The sequence below is a fragment of the Oncorhynchus nerka genome, linkage group LG11 (genome assembly GCF_034236695.1).
Source record: "Oncorhynchus nerka isolate Pitt River linkage group LG11, Oner_Uvic_2.0, whole genome shotgun sequence".
Classification (NCBI taxonomy): Eukaryota; Metazoa; Chordata; class Actinopteri; order Salmoniformes; family Salmonidae; genus Oncorhynchus; species Oncorhynchus nerka.
In genome coordinates this window covers 66948900-66967997 of record NC_088406.1, presented here as the reverse complement: position 1 = coordinate 66967997, position 19098 = coordinate 66948900, and the positions used below count along the sequence as shown (strand labels likewise).

Genomic DNA, 19098 nt, shown 5'->3' with positions numbered 1-19098 from the left:
TCTCGCCATCACGGTTGACAACTCCATTGTGTCCTCGTCCCAGAGCGCTAAGAACCTTGGCGTGATCCTGGACAACACCCTGTCGTTCTCAAATAACATCAAGGCGGTGGCCCGTTCCTGTGGGTTCATGCTCTACAACATCTGCAGAGTACGACCCTGCCTCACACAGGAAGCGGCGCAGGTCCTAATCCAGGCACTTGTCATCTCCCGTCTGGATTACTGCAACTCGCTGTTGGCTGGGCTCCCTGCCTGTGCCATTAAACCCCTACAACTCATCCAGAACGCCGCAGCCCGTCTGGTGTACAACCTTCCCAAGTTCTCTCACGTCACCCCGCTCCTCCGCTCTCTCCACTGGCTTCCAGTTGAAGCTCGCATCCGCTACAAGACCATGGTGCTTGCCTACGGAGCTGTGAGGGGAACGGCACCTCAGTACCTCCAGGCTCTGATCAGGCCCTACACCCAAACAAGGGCACTGCGTTCATCCACCTCTGGCCTGCTCGCCTCCCTACCACTGAGGAAGTACAGTTCCCGCTCAGCCCAGTCAAAACTGTTCGCTGCTCTGGCCCCCCAATGGTGGAACAAACTCCCTCACGACGCCAGGACAGCGGAGTCAATCACCACCTTCCGGAGACACCTGAAACCCCACCTCTTTAAGGAATACCTAGGATAGGATAAAGTAATCCTTCTCACCCCCCCTTAAAAGACCTAGATGCACTATTGTAAAGTGGCTGTTCCACTGGATGTCATAAGGTGAAGGCACCAATTTGTAAGTCGCTCTGGATAAGAGCGTCTGCTAAATGACTTAAATGTAAATGTAAATGTAGATGTCATACAGGCGCAAGGACTCAGAATATGAAGCCAGACAGAGTAGTGGTGTGCGCTATCTCATTTCATCAGTACTCATAAGTCTGCAGTCCTTTAGCTCACGCAGCACCAGACAAAACCTGCTGTATGAGGTACTACAAACCCATCTCTCTTCTATAAACAGAGGAAAAGAATCGAATCAAATTTGATTTGTCACATGCTTTGTAAAGAATAGGTGTAGACCAACAGTGAAATGCTTACTTCTGGGTCCTTTTCCAACAATGCAGAGTTAAGATACAAAAATACAAAGTGACACAAATAATAAATACACAGTAAATAACAATACAGAGTAAAAAATAACATGGATATATATGGGGAGTACAAGTATTTAGTCAGTGCAAGAGAATTAGCACCAAAAAGGGTCAATGCGGGTAGTAAGGGTAGCTATTTAGCAGTCTTATGGCTTGGGGTTATAAGCTTGTTGGTCCCAGACTTGCTGCACTGGTACTGCTTGCCGTGCGGTAGCAGAGAGAACAGTCTATGACTTGGGTGACTGGAGTCTGAACCTTTTTTGGGCCTTCCTCTGACACTGCCTGGTATAGAGGTCCTGGATGGCAGGGAGCTTGGCCCCAGTGATGTACTGGGCCGTACTCACCACCCTCTGTAGTGCCTTGCGGTCGAGTGCCTTGCAGGTGCCGTACCAAGCCGTGTGCAGCCAGTCAAGATGCTCTCAAAAAGTTGGGGGCGGGAGAACGGCAGCATGAGAAAGATGATAGGAGGCCACCTTAAATAGACATAGGTTGGAACACAACCGGCTGAATAAGTAATTACATATCATAGGAAGGTGTGATTATTGCCAGGAAATATAAACAGTAGAACATGTGTTGATATAGTGCGGGCAGTATAAGCGGGAGAGAGATATTTGAGCATCTGCATTTGATTTTTTTTTAAATATATTTTACCAGGTAAGTTGACTGAGATGAGAGAGAATGGGATACAGGAATTAAGTGTAATGAGTCCATTGAGTAGAATATGAACATATACAGTATTCGTTTTTGTGTGTTGTTTTTATAAGGTAAACGGGCAGGCAGGCATTATTATGTTTCTCCCGGTCTCTGGCCCACACTCCACTCCAGCACAGTAGTAGGTGGCAGTAATGCACTAACAACATAGGATGCCAACTGCCCAAAAATACCACCGAAGAAGTAAACGGACGCGAACAGTGACCAAGAACAATTACCACTTTAGCGTTTTTATTGTTGTATTTAGACGTGTATTAACACACTGGAACTCAAAGTATGCCGATTTTTACTTCACGGCATCACATAATTACCTCAGGTAATCTGTAATTCGCGTTGGAAACAGGACTTGGTTCATATACCTATGTTATCTGGGTAACGCTTGCTAGCTGCTAACAATGGCTGACTGTATGGTTTTTCACACTCAAATAGCCTCCATTATGGAGGTGCTAGCGAATGCAGCCGTGGCAGAGATCTGTAAACTAGTAGATGACGACTATGCAGTGTTTCGTTTAGAAGTTACTCAAAGCCAGAAAGAAAACAGGGGATTGCGGAGGAAACTACAGCTACTGGAACTGAAGGTGGCACGGGAGCGCGCAGAGAGGACAATACGAGAGCGCGTCGTCGCCAGTCGTCCCAGTAGTGTCAAGATCCTCGACCGATACAGAGGAATGGCAAGAGGTACATTTTGCAGAAGGTTGAGGGGCTTGGCGCATTTGTTCAAATGTGTTATCCAGAATTGTGTCTTGGTCAGTGTTTGGCTAGTGTGCAATAATTCCCTTGGTTACTTCGCTATCTTGTACAATGTTTTATTTATTTTACCTTTATTTTACCAGGTAGGTCAATAAAGAACAAATTCTTCTTGCACAAAGACACTGTCAAATTCTAAACAGATACTTGATTTACTGAATTTCCTTTTGTCATACTCAATTAAAAGCATGTGATGCATGGAACATAATCAATCAATAAATGGCATATAAAGAAGTTATGACAAGTGCTACCTTACATCCTTGCCAATTGTAGACAGTGTCAAGTGTACAATATAGTATTGAGCATTGACAGTATGTGACTTAACCACTCCTTTTCCCCCAATCACTCCCTCAGGTGACGGACATCTCACTGGAGGCCACAGGAGCTTTGTGAAACCAGCGGGACACAACGCGTGGATAGATGACCAACCCATAGCTATAGATGAGGGGAGTGGAACCTCAACCCAGCATGTTATTGTGATAGAGGTTAGTGTCTTAATGTAACATAAAAAATTACAATACATTTAAATGTGTCCCATTTTATTTAAGATACACTCCCCTCAGCTATTCATATGCTTACATGTACATCCTTATTTATCTGCCATAGGGGAGCTTGTGAGACTTACATTTTAGTCATTTAGCAGACACTCTTATCCAGAGTGACTTCAAATCAAACTTTTTGTCACATCCCTCGAATACAACAAGACCTTACCGTGAAAAGCTTACTTACAAGCCCTTAACCAACAGTGCAGTTCAAGAAGAGTTAAGAAAATATTTACCAAATAAACTAAAGTAAAAAATAATAAAAATGAACACAACAATAACGAGTCTATATACAGGGTGTACCGAGTCAGTGTGCGGGGATACAGGTTAGTTGAGGTAATTTGTACATGTAGGTAGGGGTGAAGTGACTATGCATAGATATTAAACAGCGAGTAGCAGCAGTGTACAAAACAAATGTGGAGAGGTCAATGTAAATAGTCCAGGTAGCTATTTGATTAATTGTTAAGCAGTCTTATGGCTTAGGGGTAGAAGCTGTTAACCTTTCTGGCACAGGCTAGCGACCCACCTCGACAACATCCGGTGAAATTCAAATTACAGAAATAGAAATATTTAACATTCATGAAAATACAAGTGTGATACATCAAAATAGAGCTTAACTTGTTAATCCAGCCGCTGGGTCAGATTTCAAAAATACTTTACCACGAAAGCACACCATACGATTATCTGAGGACAGCGCCCCGCATACAAAAGCATGAAAAACATTTTTCAACCAGGCAGGTGCGCCACGAAAGTCAGAAATGGTGATATAATAAATGCCTTACCTTTTGATCTTCTTCTGTTGGCACTCCAAAAGGTCCCAGCTACATCACAAATTGTCCTTTTGTTCAATAATGTCCTTCTTTATATCCCCAAAAACTCAGTTTAGCTGGCGCGCTTCGTGCAATAATTCACCGGTCTTGCTCATATCGGCTACCAAGAGCGTTATCACACAGTCATCCAGAACAGCTGGTGCTAGGACCAAAAGGCTCCTTAACAGCTTCAGTGTTGCTTGCCTCGAGGCGAGCATAAAAGGCATTTAGCTCGTCTGCTAGGCTTGCGTCAGGAGCAATTAGAGTTCAACACCTTGCTCGGGGATTCGAACCAGCAACTTTTCAGTTACTTAGCCAACACTCTTAACCACTAAGCTACCTGCCGCCCCCAGACTTCCCTACGACATTGTTATGCAAACCTATTATGTATCGATAATAACCTCCTCTCTTCTTGTGTCAGTCTGCAGATGCAGAGGCTGCAGGTACTGGGGTCAATCAGGAGGGGACTGAAGGAAAGGACTCAAGACACAGAGACATCCAGACTGGAGCGCTCCCTGTAGCCACGGAGGACCGCGCCGCCACGCCCCAGCCCAGGACCTCCCGCAGCATCACGGAGGTCAGTAGAACGCTGAACGCCATCCTCAAGCCAGAGACCGACACAGAGACTTTAACTGTAACACACAGGCTTTTACACACACGATCTGATCCAGTTAGACTGGGGCCACTGGGCTGTCCTCTTGCTTCCGGCTCAGAGTATTTACTTTACAGTAACCCGAGCCCGAGGACTGTTCCTTCCCATCGGGACTCGGGTGACGCGTTAGGGACTGGCAACGATCCGTATTGTTCTTACACTACAGAGATGGACCCTGGCAACATGCCCTTGGGTTTAGAGACACAGACTGATCTGTTTAGAGGGGACTGGAACCAGTACAGTAGTAGTGTATACTCCGAAGGGTGCCTAGATAAGAAAAGTGAGGTTATAGACTGGTGACTGTGAAAATGGAGGGCGACGCTCCTCTGACATGGAATGTCGATGAGAATCACTGAGGAGGACACTCATAAGACAGAGATTTCTTAGATTATAGGGAAAGCTTAGATACAAATCCAAATGTCCCCACCTACTCCCCTTAACACAAGTTCAGGGATCACGACCCAGTGTCCACATTGATGGGACCTTCCAATTCACAGGGCCACATACTTTTCAATCAGGTATTGAAATCAAACGACAGGACGAGACCCTACACTCGGGGAGGGGCAAAAACATTCAGTCAATATTTAAGAGATGCGGTTCTTCTGCATGTTCTGTAACAAAGGCTTCAGCTGCCCCCCTCGCCTGTATGCTAAACTGTCTCCTACCTTCATCTACACTGATTGAAGTGGATTCAAAGTTGACATCAATAAGGGATCATAGCTTTCACCTGGTCAGTCTATGTCATGTGAAAAGCAGGTGTTAAGGTTTTTATACTCATTGTACATCACATCTGATGTCACCCTATTCTGCTTACACCCAACTGCACTTTATAACCAATATACACTTACTAAATATAGCTTTTACATACCTAACAAACACCTACTGTACACGTCAAAATAGTTTAGTCTGGTTTGGCTTTTGCTGATTCATATTTGCATTTTAACAGATGCTCTTATCCAGAGCGACTTACAGTAGTGAGTGTGCATACATTTGATCAGTTATCAGTTGTAGCCTTCATCTGCCTTTCCAGCCGTTTAGGAGATGGGACACCTTTATCCGCCTGGTCAGCCGTTTAGGAGTTGTGGCTTTGAAATTGGGAGATGTCCATCTCCAAGACTGGCTGCCCGCCAGGGTTTGAGAGCGCATTCTACCCAACATTTTCCCATTACACTGATTTACCCACAACATCATATTTATGTCCACTGTGATGGCATTAACAATGATGACGTCATTCTGTAAATACATTCTAGGATGGGTAAACACCATGCTGAAAGTGTTTATTATCTGTGTGTGTGTACCTGAGGGAGAGTATGTCTGTATCACCTGTCTCTTCCAGGAGGAGGAGGGTCCAGAGGTGCTGCTAGTCAAGGAGGAGGGGTGTGAGGAGGGTCTGGAAAACCCTGAGGGGAACATGGTCATGGAGGACAACGAGACTACACCTGAACCCACAGAGGAACCAGCTGAGCAGCACAGGAACACACACTGTATCACTGAGGTGAGCCCTCTGTAAACTACTGTGAATGGTATTAGGTCAAGGCCCATATCCAGAAAGCCTCAAGAGTAGGTGCGCTGATCTAGGATATCAACTTATTCATTATGATCTAAAAGGCAAAACTGATCCTAGAACAGCACTCTGAAACTCTTTGTGGATACTGACCCAGGTCTTGATTCATTTTGTCTTAAGTGTGGAACCATGCCTTTTGAATGATCAAACCATTAAAGAGTCAAGTAATCAAATCAACTAACATATTTACACAATACTCATAGCAATCCCTCTTTGCCCAATGACAAGTTGCTCCATAGCAGGGTGCTCATATCAGATGTCTTGATTCAACATCCTCTCGCTCTGTATTTCTTACAGTCAGTAGACATGGAGGATGGGAAGCCTGATCTGCTGCTAGTCAAAGAGGAGACAATAGAAGACGGACCAGAGAGCATGGATCTGCTGAGTGGACTAAAGATGGGGGAGCAAGGTAAGAGAGAAATACATATAGCCTACATACAGTAATAGATCTTCAGTGGGACTAGTGATGCACCTGGCTATTATTAAGTGTTCACAGCTAATCACTCCGAAGACACTGGGGCAGCCCATTCCTTCATTTTGGATGGTGTCTTGCCTTTGTCTGACACTTCAGCAACTGGTTACAGTTTGTTGGTTCTGTTGTCGTTGGAGTGAGGCCTAGCCTACCGGTGAAGTGGGTCTCATTCATTTTTTGGAAACGATTTTGCTCGAGGGAAGGTTTTGCCAAATCCTGTCGTAAGGAACCCGGAGTAGAGGCACCTGATGGGTTATCAGAAAATGACCCTAGCGTGTGCCGTTACACGTGCTATGTCTAAGAAAGTCGTCGGGAGCAAGGCTAGAGGATGTCAGCAATCCCACAATGGTCAATCTGTCCGAGATGTTTAGGGGTGATCCTGATTTCGCTAAACCTCCTGAGTTGACCTCTCCTTTGAAAACCTCAAAGATGAGCGAGTTTGCAGGACCACTGAAGGAAGAGAGGGTCCCTACAGTTGATACTTTAATGTATAGGAGGAAGCAGTTGGTTGCTGAACAGAGCAAAGATGTTTCTCTCTCCCCTCTTTTTGCTGAGATACATCCAGAGCAGGAGCTTGAAGTTTGTGTGGCTTACTTTGACAGAGATGGTGTTCTAATGAGGAAATTGAGTTCTTGCGCCACTTCTGGCCAGTACGATTGGCCCAGTGTTTCTCAAGTTGTCGTTCCAGTTACGCTTCGACAAGAGATACTGAGGTTGGTCATGATGGTAGTATGGCAGGCCATCTTGGGGGTCAACAAGACGTATGAAAATATCTTGCATAACTTCTTCTGGCCCGGTCTAAAACAGGACCTTGTGTCTTAAAGTAAATCCTGTTATGTTTGCCAGAGGATGGGTCAACTGAACCAAGCTGTGCCATTTGCACCTTTGCTGCCTTTTCCTGCTTTTGATTTGGTATTTGGTATTTCATTAGGATCCCCATTAGATGTTGCAAAAGCAGCAGCTACTCTTCCTGTGGGCCACACAAAACATGAAACAATACAGAACATTAATAGACAAGAACAGCTCAAGGATAGAACTACATACATTTTTTTTTAAAGGCACACGTAGCCTACATATCAATGCATACACACAAACTATCTAAGTCAAATAGGGGAGAGGCGTTGTGCTGTGAGGTGTTGCTTTTGAGGAGTTCCATGCAATACTGTCTGCTTTCTTGAATTTGTTCTGGATTTGGGGACTGTGAAAAAAAACTTGTTGGAATATCTGGTGGGGTAAGTGTCTGTGTGTAAATTGACTTTGCAAACAATTTGGGATTTAACACATTCATTTCACTTATAAAAAATAAGTGATGCAGTCACTCCTCAACTCTTAGCCAAGAGAGACTGGCATGCATAGTATTTATATCAGCCCTCTGATTACAATGAAGAGAGAGATGTGCCGCTCTGTTCTGGGCCAGATGCAGCTTAACTATGTCTTTCCTTGTTGCACTGGACCACACGACTGGACCATAATCAAAATTGGGCTAAACTAGAGCTTGCTTTTTGGAGTGTGGCGTCAAAAAAGCAGAGCGTCTCTTTATTTCGGGCAGACCTCTCCCCATCTTTACAACCATTGAATCTATATGTTTTGACCATGACCGTTTACAATCTAAGGTAACGCCAAGTAATTTAGTCTCCTCAACTTGTTCAACAGCCACACCATTCATTACCAGATTCAGCTGAGGTTTAGAACTTAGGGAATTATTTGTACCAAATACAATGCTCTTAGTTTTGGAGATGTTCAGGACCAGTTTAATACTGGCCACCCATTCCAAAACAGACTGCAACTCTTTAAGGGTTTCAGTGACTTCATTAGCTGTGGTTGCTGTGTATATGGTTCAATCATCAGCATACATGGACACACATGCTTTGTTTAATGCCAGTGGCAAGTCCTTGGTAAAAATAGAAAAGAGTAGAGAGCTGCCCTGTGGTACGCCACACTTTACATGTTTGACATTAGAGAAGCTTCCATTAAAGAATACCTTTTGATTCTATTATATATATAGCCATAACACATACGTTTTTTCAACAACAATAATATCAAAGGCTGCACTGAAGTCTAACAGTACAGCTCCCACAATCTTCTTATTATGAATTTCTTTCAACCAATCATCAGTAATTTGTGTCAGTGCAGTACATGTTGAGTGCCCTTCTCTATAAGCATGCTGAAAGTCTGTTGTTAATTTGTTTACAGAGAAGTAGCATTAACAGTTTACTAAGAGCTGGCAGCAAGCTTTTTGGCCTGCTGGCTTCCCTCCAGGCCTGAGGACAAAGACTTTCCTCTAGGCCCAGATTAAAGATATGACTGATATGAGTGGCTATAGAGTCAGCTACAAATCCTCAGTAGCTTTCCATCTAAGTTGTCAATGCCAGGAGATTTGTCATTATTGATTGATAACAATTTTTCCACCTCTCCCACACTAACTTTACAGAATTCAAACTGCAGTGCTTTTCTTTCATTATTATTTTTTTTATGCATGAATACAATGGCTCACTGTTCATTGTTGGCATTTCCCGCCTAAGTTTGCCCAATTTGACAATGAAGTAATCATTAAAATAATTGGAAACATCAAATGGTTTTGTGGTGAATAAGCCATCTGATTCGATGAAAGATGGAGTTGAATTTCTGCCCGTAATTTTCCATCATTCTTTATATTATTGATCTTGGCTTCATAATACAGTTTCTTCTTCTGTTGTATACATAATGTCTCAATTTGCAGTAAGTCAGATGTGCAGCCAGACTTATTAGTCACTCCTTTTGCCTTGTTTTTCAATTCCTCATCAATCCATGGAGCCTTAAGAGTTCTAACAGTCAGTTTCTTGACAGGTGCATGTTTCATTACGCTTTTTTGCCGACATTTACTGACACCGGCCATATTCAACGGGTGTTGTACACTTTAGCTTAATAAAATAAAGTCCCAGTATTTAAAGATGACCGCAATATACCGATACACTAACGCTGAAAACGTAAAAAATCTTAACATAAACCACAAGTCAATTTGACCCCAGAACTGGTTTATAGACTCAATACATTAAAGACTTTAACCTCACTAGGGTACGTGGGACGCTAGCGTCCCACCTGGCCAACATCCAGTGAAATTGCAGAGCGCCAAATTCAAAAACAGAAATACTCATTACAACAAGTCAAAAATAGCGATACGATTAATCACTTACCTTTTGATGATCGCATTCACAAGACTTCCATTTACTCAATAAATGTTTGTTTTGTTTGATAAAGTCCCTGTTTATATCCAAAAACTTTAGTAAAACTTCAGTAATCCACATGCTCAGACGCAGTCACAACAGGCAGATGAAAAATCCAAATAGTATCCGTAAAGTTCGTAGAAACATGTCAAACGATGTTTATAATCAACCCTCAGGTTGTTTTTAGCCTAAATAATCAATCATATTTCAACCGGACAATAGCGGATGAAACCAATATGATGGCTGGTTACGCAAAGAAAAGGGGTTGAGTTTGAATCAAAGATCGGGAAGACTGAGGGACAAAGGGGATTGGGTCTCTGTCGGACCTTGAGAAGCTATGCTACCGTAAATACAGAATCTTATGCATTCTAATAACCGCCTATTCGGAAAAGGAAAATGCAAGATATAAACACTCAGCAAAAAAAGAAACGTCCCTTTTTCAGGATCCTGTCTTTCAAAGATAATTCGTAAAAATCAAAATAACTTCACAGATCTTCATTGTAAAGGGTGTAAACACTGTTTCCCACGCGCTCCAGCAGGTGTATCTCACTGATCATCCCTAAAGCCAACACCTAATTTGGCCGCCTTTCGTTCCAGTTCTCTGCTGCCTGTGACTGGAACGAATTGCAAAAATCGCTGAAGTTGGAGACTTTCATCTCCCTCACCAACTTCAAACATCTGCTATCTGAGCAGCTAACCGATCGCTGCAGCTGTACATAGTCTATCGGTAAATAGCCCACCCATTTTTACCTACCTCATCCCCATACTGTTTTTATTTATTTACTTTTCTGCTCTTTTGCACACCAATATCTCTACCTGTACATGACCATCTGATCATTTATCACTCCAGTGTTAATCTGCAAAATTGTAATTATTCGCCTACCTCATGCCTTTTGCACACAATGTATATAGACTCCCCTTTTTTTTCTACTGTGTTACTGACTTGTTAATTGTTTACTCCATGTGTAACTCTGTGTTGTCTGTTCACACTGCTATGCTTTATCTTGGCCAGGTCGCAGTTGCAGATGAGAACTTGTTCTCAACTAGCCTACCTGGTTAAATAAAGGTGAAAAAAAAAGAAATAAAAAAATTTGTTCTATGAACCATAAACAATTAATGAACATGCACCCATGGAACCGTCGTTAAGACACGAACAGCTTACAGACGGTAGGAAATTAAGGTCACAGTTATGAAAACTTAGGACACTAAAGAGGCCTTTCTACTGACTCTGAAAAACACCAAAAGAAAGATGCCCACGGTCCCTGCTCATCTGCGGGAACGTGCCTTAGGCATGCTGCAAGGAGGCATGAGGGTTGCAGATGTGGCCAGGGCAATAAATTGCAATGTACGTACTGTGAGACGCCTAAGACAGCGCTACAGGGAGATAGGACGGACAGCTGATCGTCCTCACAGCGGCAGACCACGTGTAACAACACCTGCACAGGATCGGTACATCCAACATCACACCTGTGGGACAGGTACAGGATGGCAACAACAACTGCCCGAGTTACACCAGGAACGCACAATCCCTCCATCAGTGCTCAGACTTTTCACAATAGGCTGAGAGAGGCTGGACTGAGGACTTGTAGGCCTGTTGCAACAACATTGTCTATGGGCACAAACCCACTGTCACTGGACCAGACAGGACTGGAAATAAGTGCTCTTCACTGACGAGTCGCGGTTTTGTCTCACCAGGGGTGATGGTCGGACTCGCGTTTATCGTCTAAGGAATGAACGTCACACCGGGGCCTGTACTCTTGAGCGGGATCGATTTAGAGGTAGAGGGTCCGTCATGGTATATATGTTCATACAAATATTTACAAATGTTAAGTTTACTGAAAATAAAAGCAGTTGACAGTGAGAGGACATTTATTTTTTTGCTGAGTTTATTTACACTGATAGATGGGTCGAAGATGGAAGACTGGTTTGCCTAGCAGAGATCGCCCTTGTCCTTTGTAGAATCTTTCTGGTCGTAGTGTTGTAGAACGGATACGTTGAAGTACCCTGTCTTCTCATAGGATTATCTGTCCTTTCCTAGGCCACGTACGTCTTTAGTGAATAAGAGTTCAAAGTTCATACCAAGTTGCCATACTCAGCTCGTCCTGTATTCTGGCTGGTCTATTCGAAATTCATCCCTTCCAGCGTGGTGATCGTCACCTCCTTCACGTTGAAATAAGCCCTTTTAAACGTATGGACACCAGTCCTCACGCCTCACTAAAATTACATTTAATCTTTTCACAAATAGTTTCATATTTAAACATTTTAAATTACACAACAATTCCATGTGAATCTGATAACTAGAATGTGTGGCCTTTCCAAGATACAATTTATGTTGTCCTACCATCAGATATAATCCCCAGACAACAACTGATCTGACATCATATTCTTTAAGTACCAACGGACACTTTCAACTGGTTGGATTACACAAATATTGTACCTTTCCCCAACCTTTTGATGTTACCATATTCTCTCTATGTTAACAAAGGGCTTTCCAAGGGTCCATTCTGTAGGGTGGAGGGAAAAAGGGGAAAGTTATTTATGGGGGTCATAAACCTCATACAACAGGGCAACGTCATGACAATATTGAGATATAAACTTGGTAATGCTTTCACTGATTGCACATAAAGCAGCATTTCCCCAAGGATTTATTTTCAGCAGTGGTGGAAAGTTTGTGCGGGTGGGTCGTTTCTGTGGCCAGCAGTGCCATCTACGATCAAACATTTTAGAGGACCTCCTCTTGACTGCAGAGAACAATTTTGTTGCTTTAAAGCAAATTTACACATTTTGCCATGGAGCGGAGATAACATTATACAGTTTTAAAGCTAGTTTCCTGCCATTCTACACTTTGTCATTGCTGCTCGCAGCAGTTTACATACAAAAACACACATAATGTATGAACCTGACCAGGTAATATCCCCCAAAAACTCCCTATGTAGAGTTCTCTGCCATTTTTGTAACCTCTTCCTGCAGGTGATTGGCTGGAGGCTAACAGAGGAGACTGGACGGCCATCTTGAATTCCCAGACCCAGACCGGTGGAGCCAAGGGCTTACGGGACAACATCACTGAGCAGGCCAGGACCAGAGGCGACAAAGTGGAGGTCAGAGGCTAGGACAGCGTCCTTAACTCGGGGCTGCGGAACAACACTGTTAAAAACAACCAGAAACAGATAGTTGAACTTACTCTCCACAACAGACTGACTGAGCCCTGGGCTAGGCGTATATTTGGTCTGCGGGTACGGGGAGGTGTCTGTATGCGGCGGGAGAGACAGTCTCAGACGAAAGAATGTTGCGAACGACAGAGCAGCGGAAGGATTTAGAGTCGTCAGGCTAGGGCTGAACTGTGGTTACCATTTTATAATGTCATGTTTCTGTGTGTAGAGCAAATGGGTTCTTACATAAACCTATATGCTTTTCTGTTGAATTTGTGTTTACAGTCTGCTGTCCATGAGAGCCTGCTGTCATCCGGTGTTGCTGGTGGGAGAGACTGGGCCTCTGAGGTGTCTAGTCACAAAGCCTGGCCCCGGATCAGAACCCTGGATCAGCAGCCTTCGCTCTTCCTTCCCGAGTCGGAACCAGGACCCAACTACGAGGGACCGAGACTCCACCACCACACAGAACACAACCAGTGGACAGGTGGACTGAACAACCTCAGTCCTGGTGGCAATCAGAGAGACAGAGGCTCTAGTCAGGGATCCAGTCTGCAGCCCAGACCCTTCTCTTCACAGTCTCAGTGCAGGGATGTAGCAGGGCCTGGGGCTGATAGAGATAGACCCTCCTGTTCCTATGATACAAACACCACAGTGTCCATGATAAACAGTGCAGGTCTTCCTGGGCTTCAGCCTTCACAGAGAGTGGTGGGAGACCCCCCTGGTAGGAGTCTAACAGGAAGTCTTTCCTCTCCATCAGGAGCTCGTCTAATGCCTGGTGAATGGGTTCATAGAAGGTCTGGGTCTAGCCTTCCTCATTTACCTCATGGTTACCCTAGCAATACAGACAGAGTCAGGATGGGTGTTCAACACAAGCGCTTCCTAGCCTCTAACACATCACAAAATCCCAACAACACCCAAACAATGGCTAGAGGTCAAGGAGGGAGCTCAAAGACTAACCACCTGAGGCTGGCTCCTGCTTCTACCTCCTCTGGTGTCATTGGGAGGCCGAGCATTAGGACTGACGCCGACAAGCCATACACCTGCCCAACGTGTGGGAGGCGCTTTGCTAAAGCGAGCTATGTGAAGATGCACCAGACCGTTCACACCAAGGAGAAGCCCTTCAAGTGCAAACTATGTTACAAGAGCTTCTCCTTCCTGACTAACCTTATCAGACATAGGAGTGTCCACAATGGGGAAAAATCGTAGCAGTGTGGCCTGAGATGTACACAGGGGGTGTCAGGGTGACATATTATAGTTATGTGAAGTGTCTTTGGGTAAGAGAGTAATTAACCACATACCCCTCATTAACCCTTTGTTAACTTGTCTTTTGAAACAGGCTTGTGTAAACTGTTTTTAGAGAGAGAGTAAACCTGGGCTAGAACAAGGATAGTTGAATATTTACCTTACTAAGGTGATGTAGATGGAATAAAGTAATTGTATTATTTTCTACTGTGTTCTTCATAAACAAATCTGCTCTGAGCTTGAAAGATGGTGATCATGAATAGGAGATTTGATGTGTAATGTAATAAGCAATGGCGTATTTGAGAAGAACAGCATGCATACCCTTTTCATTTATCCACATCCTTTGAGCTATGACGCCAACCATTAAGTATGAGGCGTTATACGTGCCTATTCCTTGATTGTAATATTCAACTGATAAGGCAATGCCGCAATAGTGATATTTGGAAGAATTGAACCGCTCATGCAACGAGAACCGGAAGCACCGACTGCTAGCAGAGCAGAATGGATGATTGTAAGTAGAAACTTCAGTGCAAACTTGTTTGGAAGACTGTTGTGGGGGGCGCAGACTGCTATAGAAGGTTGACTGGAAGATAGCTACAGATTGTTAAACCAGATAATGTGATTGAACCAAAGATTTTTGGTATCCATTACTGGGAGTTACAGGTTAGGTACTGTTTGGTGTAGCACAGAATATTTTCTACCAACCCTAACTTCAAATTGTATTGGTCATATACACATATTTTGTGGGTGTAGCTAAATACTTATGTTCCTAGTTCCAACAGTGCTGTAGTATCTAAAAATGATTCACAACAATACTCATAAATCTAAAAGTAAAAGAATGGAATTAAGGAATAAATATTAGATAGAGCAATGTCGGAGTGGCATTGACTAAAATACAGTAGAATATAATACAGTATATACATGTGAGATGAATAAAGCAGTATTTAAACATTATTAAAGTGACTAGTGTCCCATTATTAAAGTTGCCAGTGATTCCAAGTCTGTATATAAGGCAGCAGCCTCTAAGGTGCAGGGTTGTGGAAGCCGGCTAGTGATGGAAATTTAACAGTCTGATGGCCTTAAGATAGAAGCTGTTTTTCAGTCTTTCGGGCCCAGCTTTGATGGACCTGTACTGATCTCACCTTCTGGATGATGGGGGGTGAACAGGCAGTGGCTCAGGTGGTTGATGTCCTTGATGATCTTTATGACCTTCTTGTGACATTGGGTGCTGTAGGTGTCCTGGAGGATGGGTTGTTTGGTCCCGGTAAAGCGTTGGGCAGACTGCACCACCCTCTGGAGAGCCTTGCGTTTGCGGGCAGTGCAGTTGCCATACCAGGATGTGATACAAGCCCGACAGGATGCTTTCAATTGTGCATCTGTAAAAATGTGTGAGGGTTTTAGGTGACGAGCCAAATTTCTTTAGCCTCCTGAGGTTGAAAAGGCTCTGTTGTGCCTAGTTCACCACACTGTCTGTGTGAGTGGTTTGTTTCAGCGATGTGTACGCCAAGGAACTTGAAGCTTTCCACCTTCTCCACTGCGGCCCTGTCGATGTAGATAGGGGGGGTGCACCTTCTGCTGTTTCCTGAAGTCCACAATAATCTCCTTTTGTTTTGTTGACGTTGAGTGAGAGGTTGTTTTCCTATAGTCAAACAGTATTCTTACATAGGTACTCCTCTTCTTCAGAGTGATGGCGATAGCATCGTCTGTAGATCTATTGGGGCGGTAAGCAAATTAAAGTGGGTCTTGGGTGGCAGGTAAGGTAATGGTGAAATGATCCTTGACTAGTTGCTCAAAGCACTTCACGATTACAGAGGTGAGTGCTACGGTGCGATAGTCATTTAGTTCAGTTACCTTAGCTTTCTTGGGAACTGGAAAAATGATGGCCATCTTGAAGTATGTGGGGACAGCATATTGGGATAGGGAGAGATTGAATATGCCCGTAAACACACCAGCCAGCTGGTCTGCGCATGCTCTGAGAACGCGGCTAGGGATGCCATCTGGACTGGCAGCCTTGCGAGGGTTAACACGTTTAAATGTTTTACTCACATCAGCCACGCAGAAGGAGAGCCCACATTCCTTGGTAGCGGGCCTCGTCGGTGGCACTGTGTTATTCTCAAAGCTTGCAAAGAATGTGTTTAGTCTGTCCGGAAGCAAGACGTCCGTCTCTGCGACGTGGCTGGTTTTCCTTTTGTTGTCCCTGCCACATACGTCTTGTGTCTGGGCCATTGAATTGAGACTCCGCTTCATCTCTATACTGACGTTTGGCTTGTTTGATTGCCTTGCGGAGTGAATAATTACACTGTTATATTCTGCCATATTACAAGTCGCCTTGTCATTGTTAAATGCGATGAATGCTACCATTTATCCACGGTTTCTGGTTAGGGTAGGTTTTAATAGTCAGTGGGTACTACATCTCCGAATACACTTGAACTCAGTCACCATATCTGCGTATGCGTCTAGATTATTTTCACATGCTACCCGGAACAAATCCCAGTGCATGTGGTCAAAACAATCCTGAAGCGTGGAATCCGATTGGTCAGACTAGTGTTGAATAGTACGACGCACGGGCACTTCCTGTTTTGAGTTTTTGCCTATAGGACGGGAGGAGCAAAATGGAACCGTGGTCAGATTTGCCGAAATGAGGGCGGGGGGAGTGCCTTGTAAGCATCCCGGATGTTTTAATAGCAATGGTCGAGAGTCTTAGTGGGACAGTCAATATGTTGATAGAAGTTTGGCAGTCTAGTCCTCAGATTTGATTTGTTAAAATCCCTAGCATCAATAAAGGCAGTGTCAGGATATGTGGTTTCCAGTTTGCATAAAGTCACCCTCTAAAAGAGCCTTACGGTCCGCGGCGGTGGAGTTGCCGTACCAGGCTGTGATGCAGCCCGACAGTATGCTCTCGATGGTGCTCCTGTAGAACACTGTGGGCCCTCGGGGACAGGCATAATTTCTTCAGCATCCTGAGATTGAAGAGCCACTGTTGTGCCTTCACTACGGTGTCTGTGTGGTTAGACCATTTCAGCTTCTCTGAGATGTGTGCGCAGAGGAATTTGAAGTTATTGACTGGCCCCATTGATGATGACGGGCATGTCCAGCCTGGTTCCCCCTGAAGTCCACAATGATCTCCTTTGTTTTGCTAATGTTGAGGGAGAGGGTGTTTACCTGGCACCACTCCGTCAGATTGCCTACCTCCTCTCTGTAGGCTCGTCGTTGATCAGGCCTACTACTGTCATGTCATCAGCTAACTTGGAGTTGGAACTGTGTCAGTCCATGCAGTCTTGGATATACAGGAGGGGACTAAGGACACCCTTGTGCGGCCCTCATGTTGAGGATCAGTAGCAAGGAGCTAATGTTGCCTACCTTCATCACCTGGGGGCCCGTCAGGATGTCCAGGACCCAGGTCCATATGGAGGAGTTCAGACCCAGGGCAGTGAGATTTTTAATGAGCTTATTGGCACTATGGTATTGAAGGCTGAACGTTAGTCAGTCGATGAACAGCATCCTCACATATCCATTCCTTTTGTCAAAGTGGGTAAGGGCAGTGTGCAGTGCAATGGCGATTACGTCGTCCTTGGATCTGTCAGGGCGGTGTGCGAATTGGAGAGGTCGAGTGTGTCGGGGAGGGAGTAGGTGATGTGGTCTTTGTTGTTACTTTCCCTTTCTTGGGCATGGGGATGATAGTGGACACATTGAAGCTGGTAGAAAGGGCTGTAATCATTGGTTGACGCGAGAAAGAAAAAAACAATGGCGGCGGCAACACGACCCACCATCGGATTACCAAAAATGTATAGAGTATAGAGGCCTGAGCTAGAGATTGAAAGTTTCAGCACATGGTCTGAGGGTGCGGCTTGAGATGCTGCCTGGGCCGGCAGCAATGCGAGGGTTAACACGTTTTGAAGGACTTACATCCATACTCAGTGGAGACTGTGTGTAGCTCATTGTGCTCGACTCTTGAGAAAAGGGTCTTTAGCTCGTCCGGTAGGGTTGGTGACCGTGATGTGGCTGGATTTCTTTTTGTAATCCGTGATCGTTAGGAGACCCTTTCACATACGCCTCATGTCCGACCCATTGAATTGCTCCTTCACTTTGTCCCTGTACTTGTTTCGCCATCTTGATCAATCTGTACTGTTAAACCAAACTATTGTTTTTTAAATCAATCGACGATTGTGCACCCCAATACATAGACATGCTTTTGAGTTATGTACCCAGTAGGTCCCTCACATTCTCTGGCACTGGCCTTTTTAACTATCCCAAATCCTAGGACCAAGACGCAGCTTTTAGTTCTATGCCCCCTGCCCCTGGAATAGCCTGCCAGAGAACCCGAGGGCGGCCGAAATTGTGGACATATTTGAGATCTTAAAACACACCTTTTTAGCTTTGCTTTTCCTTAGGGTGCTTTTTAGTCGTTCAGTTTTTGTTATTCTTTTGTTTTGTTATCCTCGCGTTTGTTGTGTAATAAATATCAGTTTTCATTTTCTAGGTTGTTTTTTTTCCTGTGAAGCTCAGTGCATCGCATTCATGTCTGAAATATGCTATATAAATAAAGCTTGATTTGATTCTAAAAGTCAAAAGTATTCCCACAGAACAATGAGACAAGATATTTCACTGGATGTATAAATGTGAAGCATCCACTTGGCGTTTCCACTCACTACCAAATATGGAAGGAAGCCCAGTGGCCGGCAGTGTGAGAAGATGGATGTTGGCAGACATTCTGCAAAATGTTCTCATCTATGAAACATTTGATCTCAATACAGTTTTCTGTTCCAAACATAGTGGAGGACTTAAGTATTGTAGTTGTTACCCTTTGCCAAAGTATTACAAATGGCATTGTTCAGGAGTGCAAGGGCAAATTGAGTTATTGTAGGCGTTCCCTAACGGTAATATGCAAATAC

General features: G+C 44.2%; 1 protein-coding gene across 1 annotated transcript; it reads left to right on the top strand.

The window, feature by feature from the left end:
• Positions 1-1527: 1527 nt before the first annotated feature.
• Positions 1528-14409, top strand: LOC135574047 (uncharacterized). The gene is made up of 7 exons (XM_065024839.1): positions 1528-2504; positions 2928-3058; positions 4346-4501; positions 5913-6071; positions 6438-6549; positions 12786-12913; positions 13250-14409. Exons 1-7 carry the CDS (start codon positions 2222-2224, stop codon positions 14168-14170), a joined length of 1890 nt encoding a protein of 629 aa, XP_064880911.1. The 5' UTR covers positions 1528-2221; the 3' UTR covers positions 14171-14409.
• Positions 14410-19098: the final 4689 nt, after the last annotated feature.

Excerpts from the sequence above, each read along its gene's own strand:
- LOC135574047 (XM_065024839.1), top strand. The coding sequence starts at position 2,222 with ATGGCTGACTGTATGGTTTTTCACACTCAAATAGCCTCCATTATGGAG. Across the intron at positions 3,059-4,345 it reads AGCATGTTATTGTGATAGAG|TCTGCAGATGCAGAGGCTGC; the intron begins GTTAGTGTCTTA and ends TTCTTGTGTCAG. Across the intron at positions 6,072-6,437 it reads ACACACACTGTATCACTGAG|TCAGTAGACATGGAGGATGG; the intron begins GTGAGCCCTCTG and ends TATTTCTTACAG.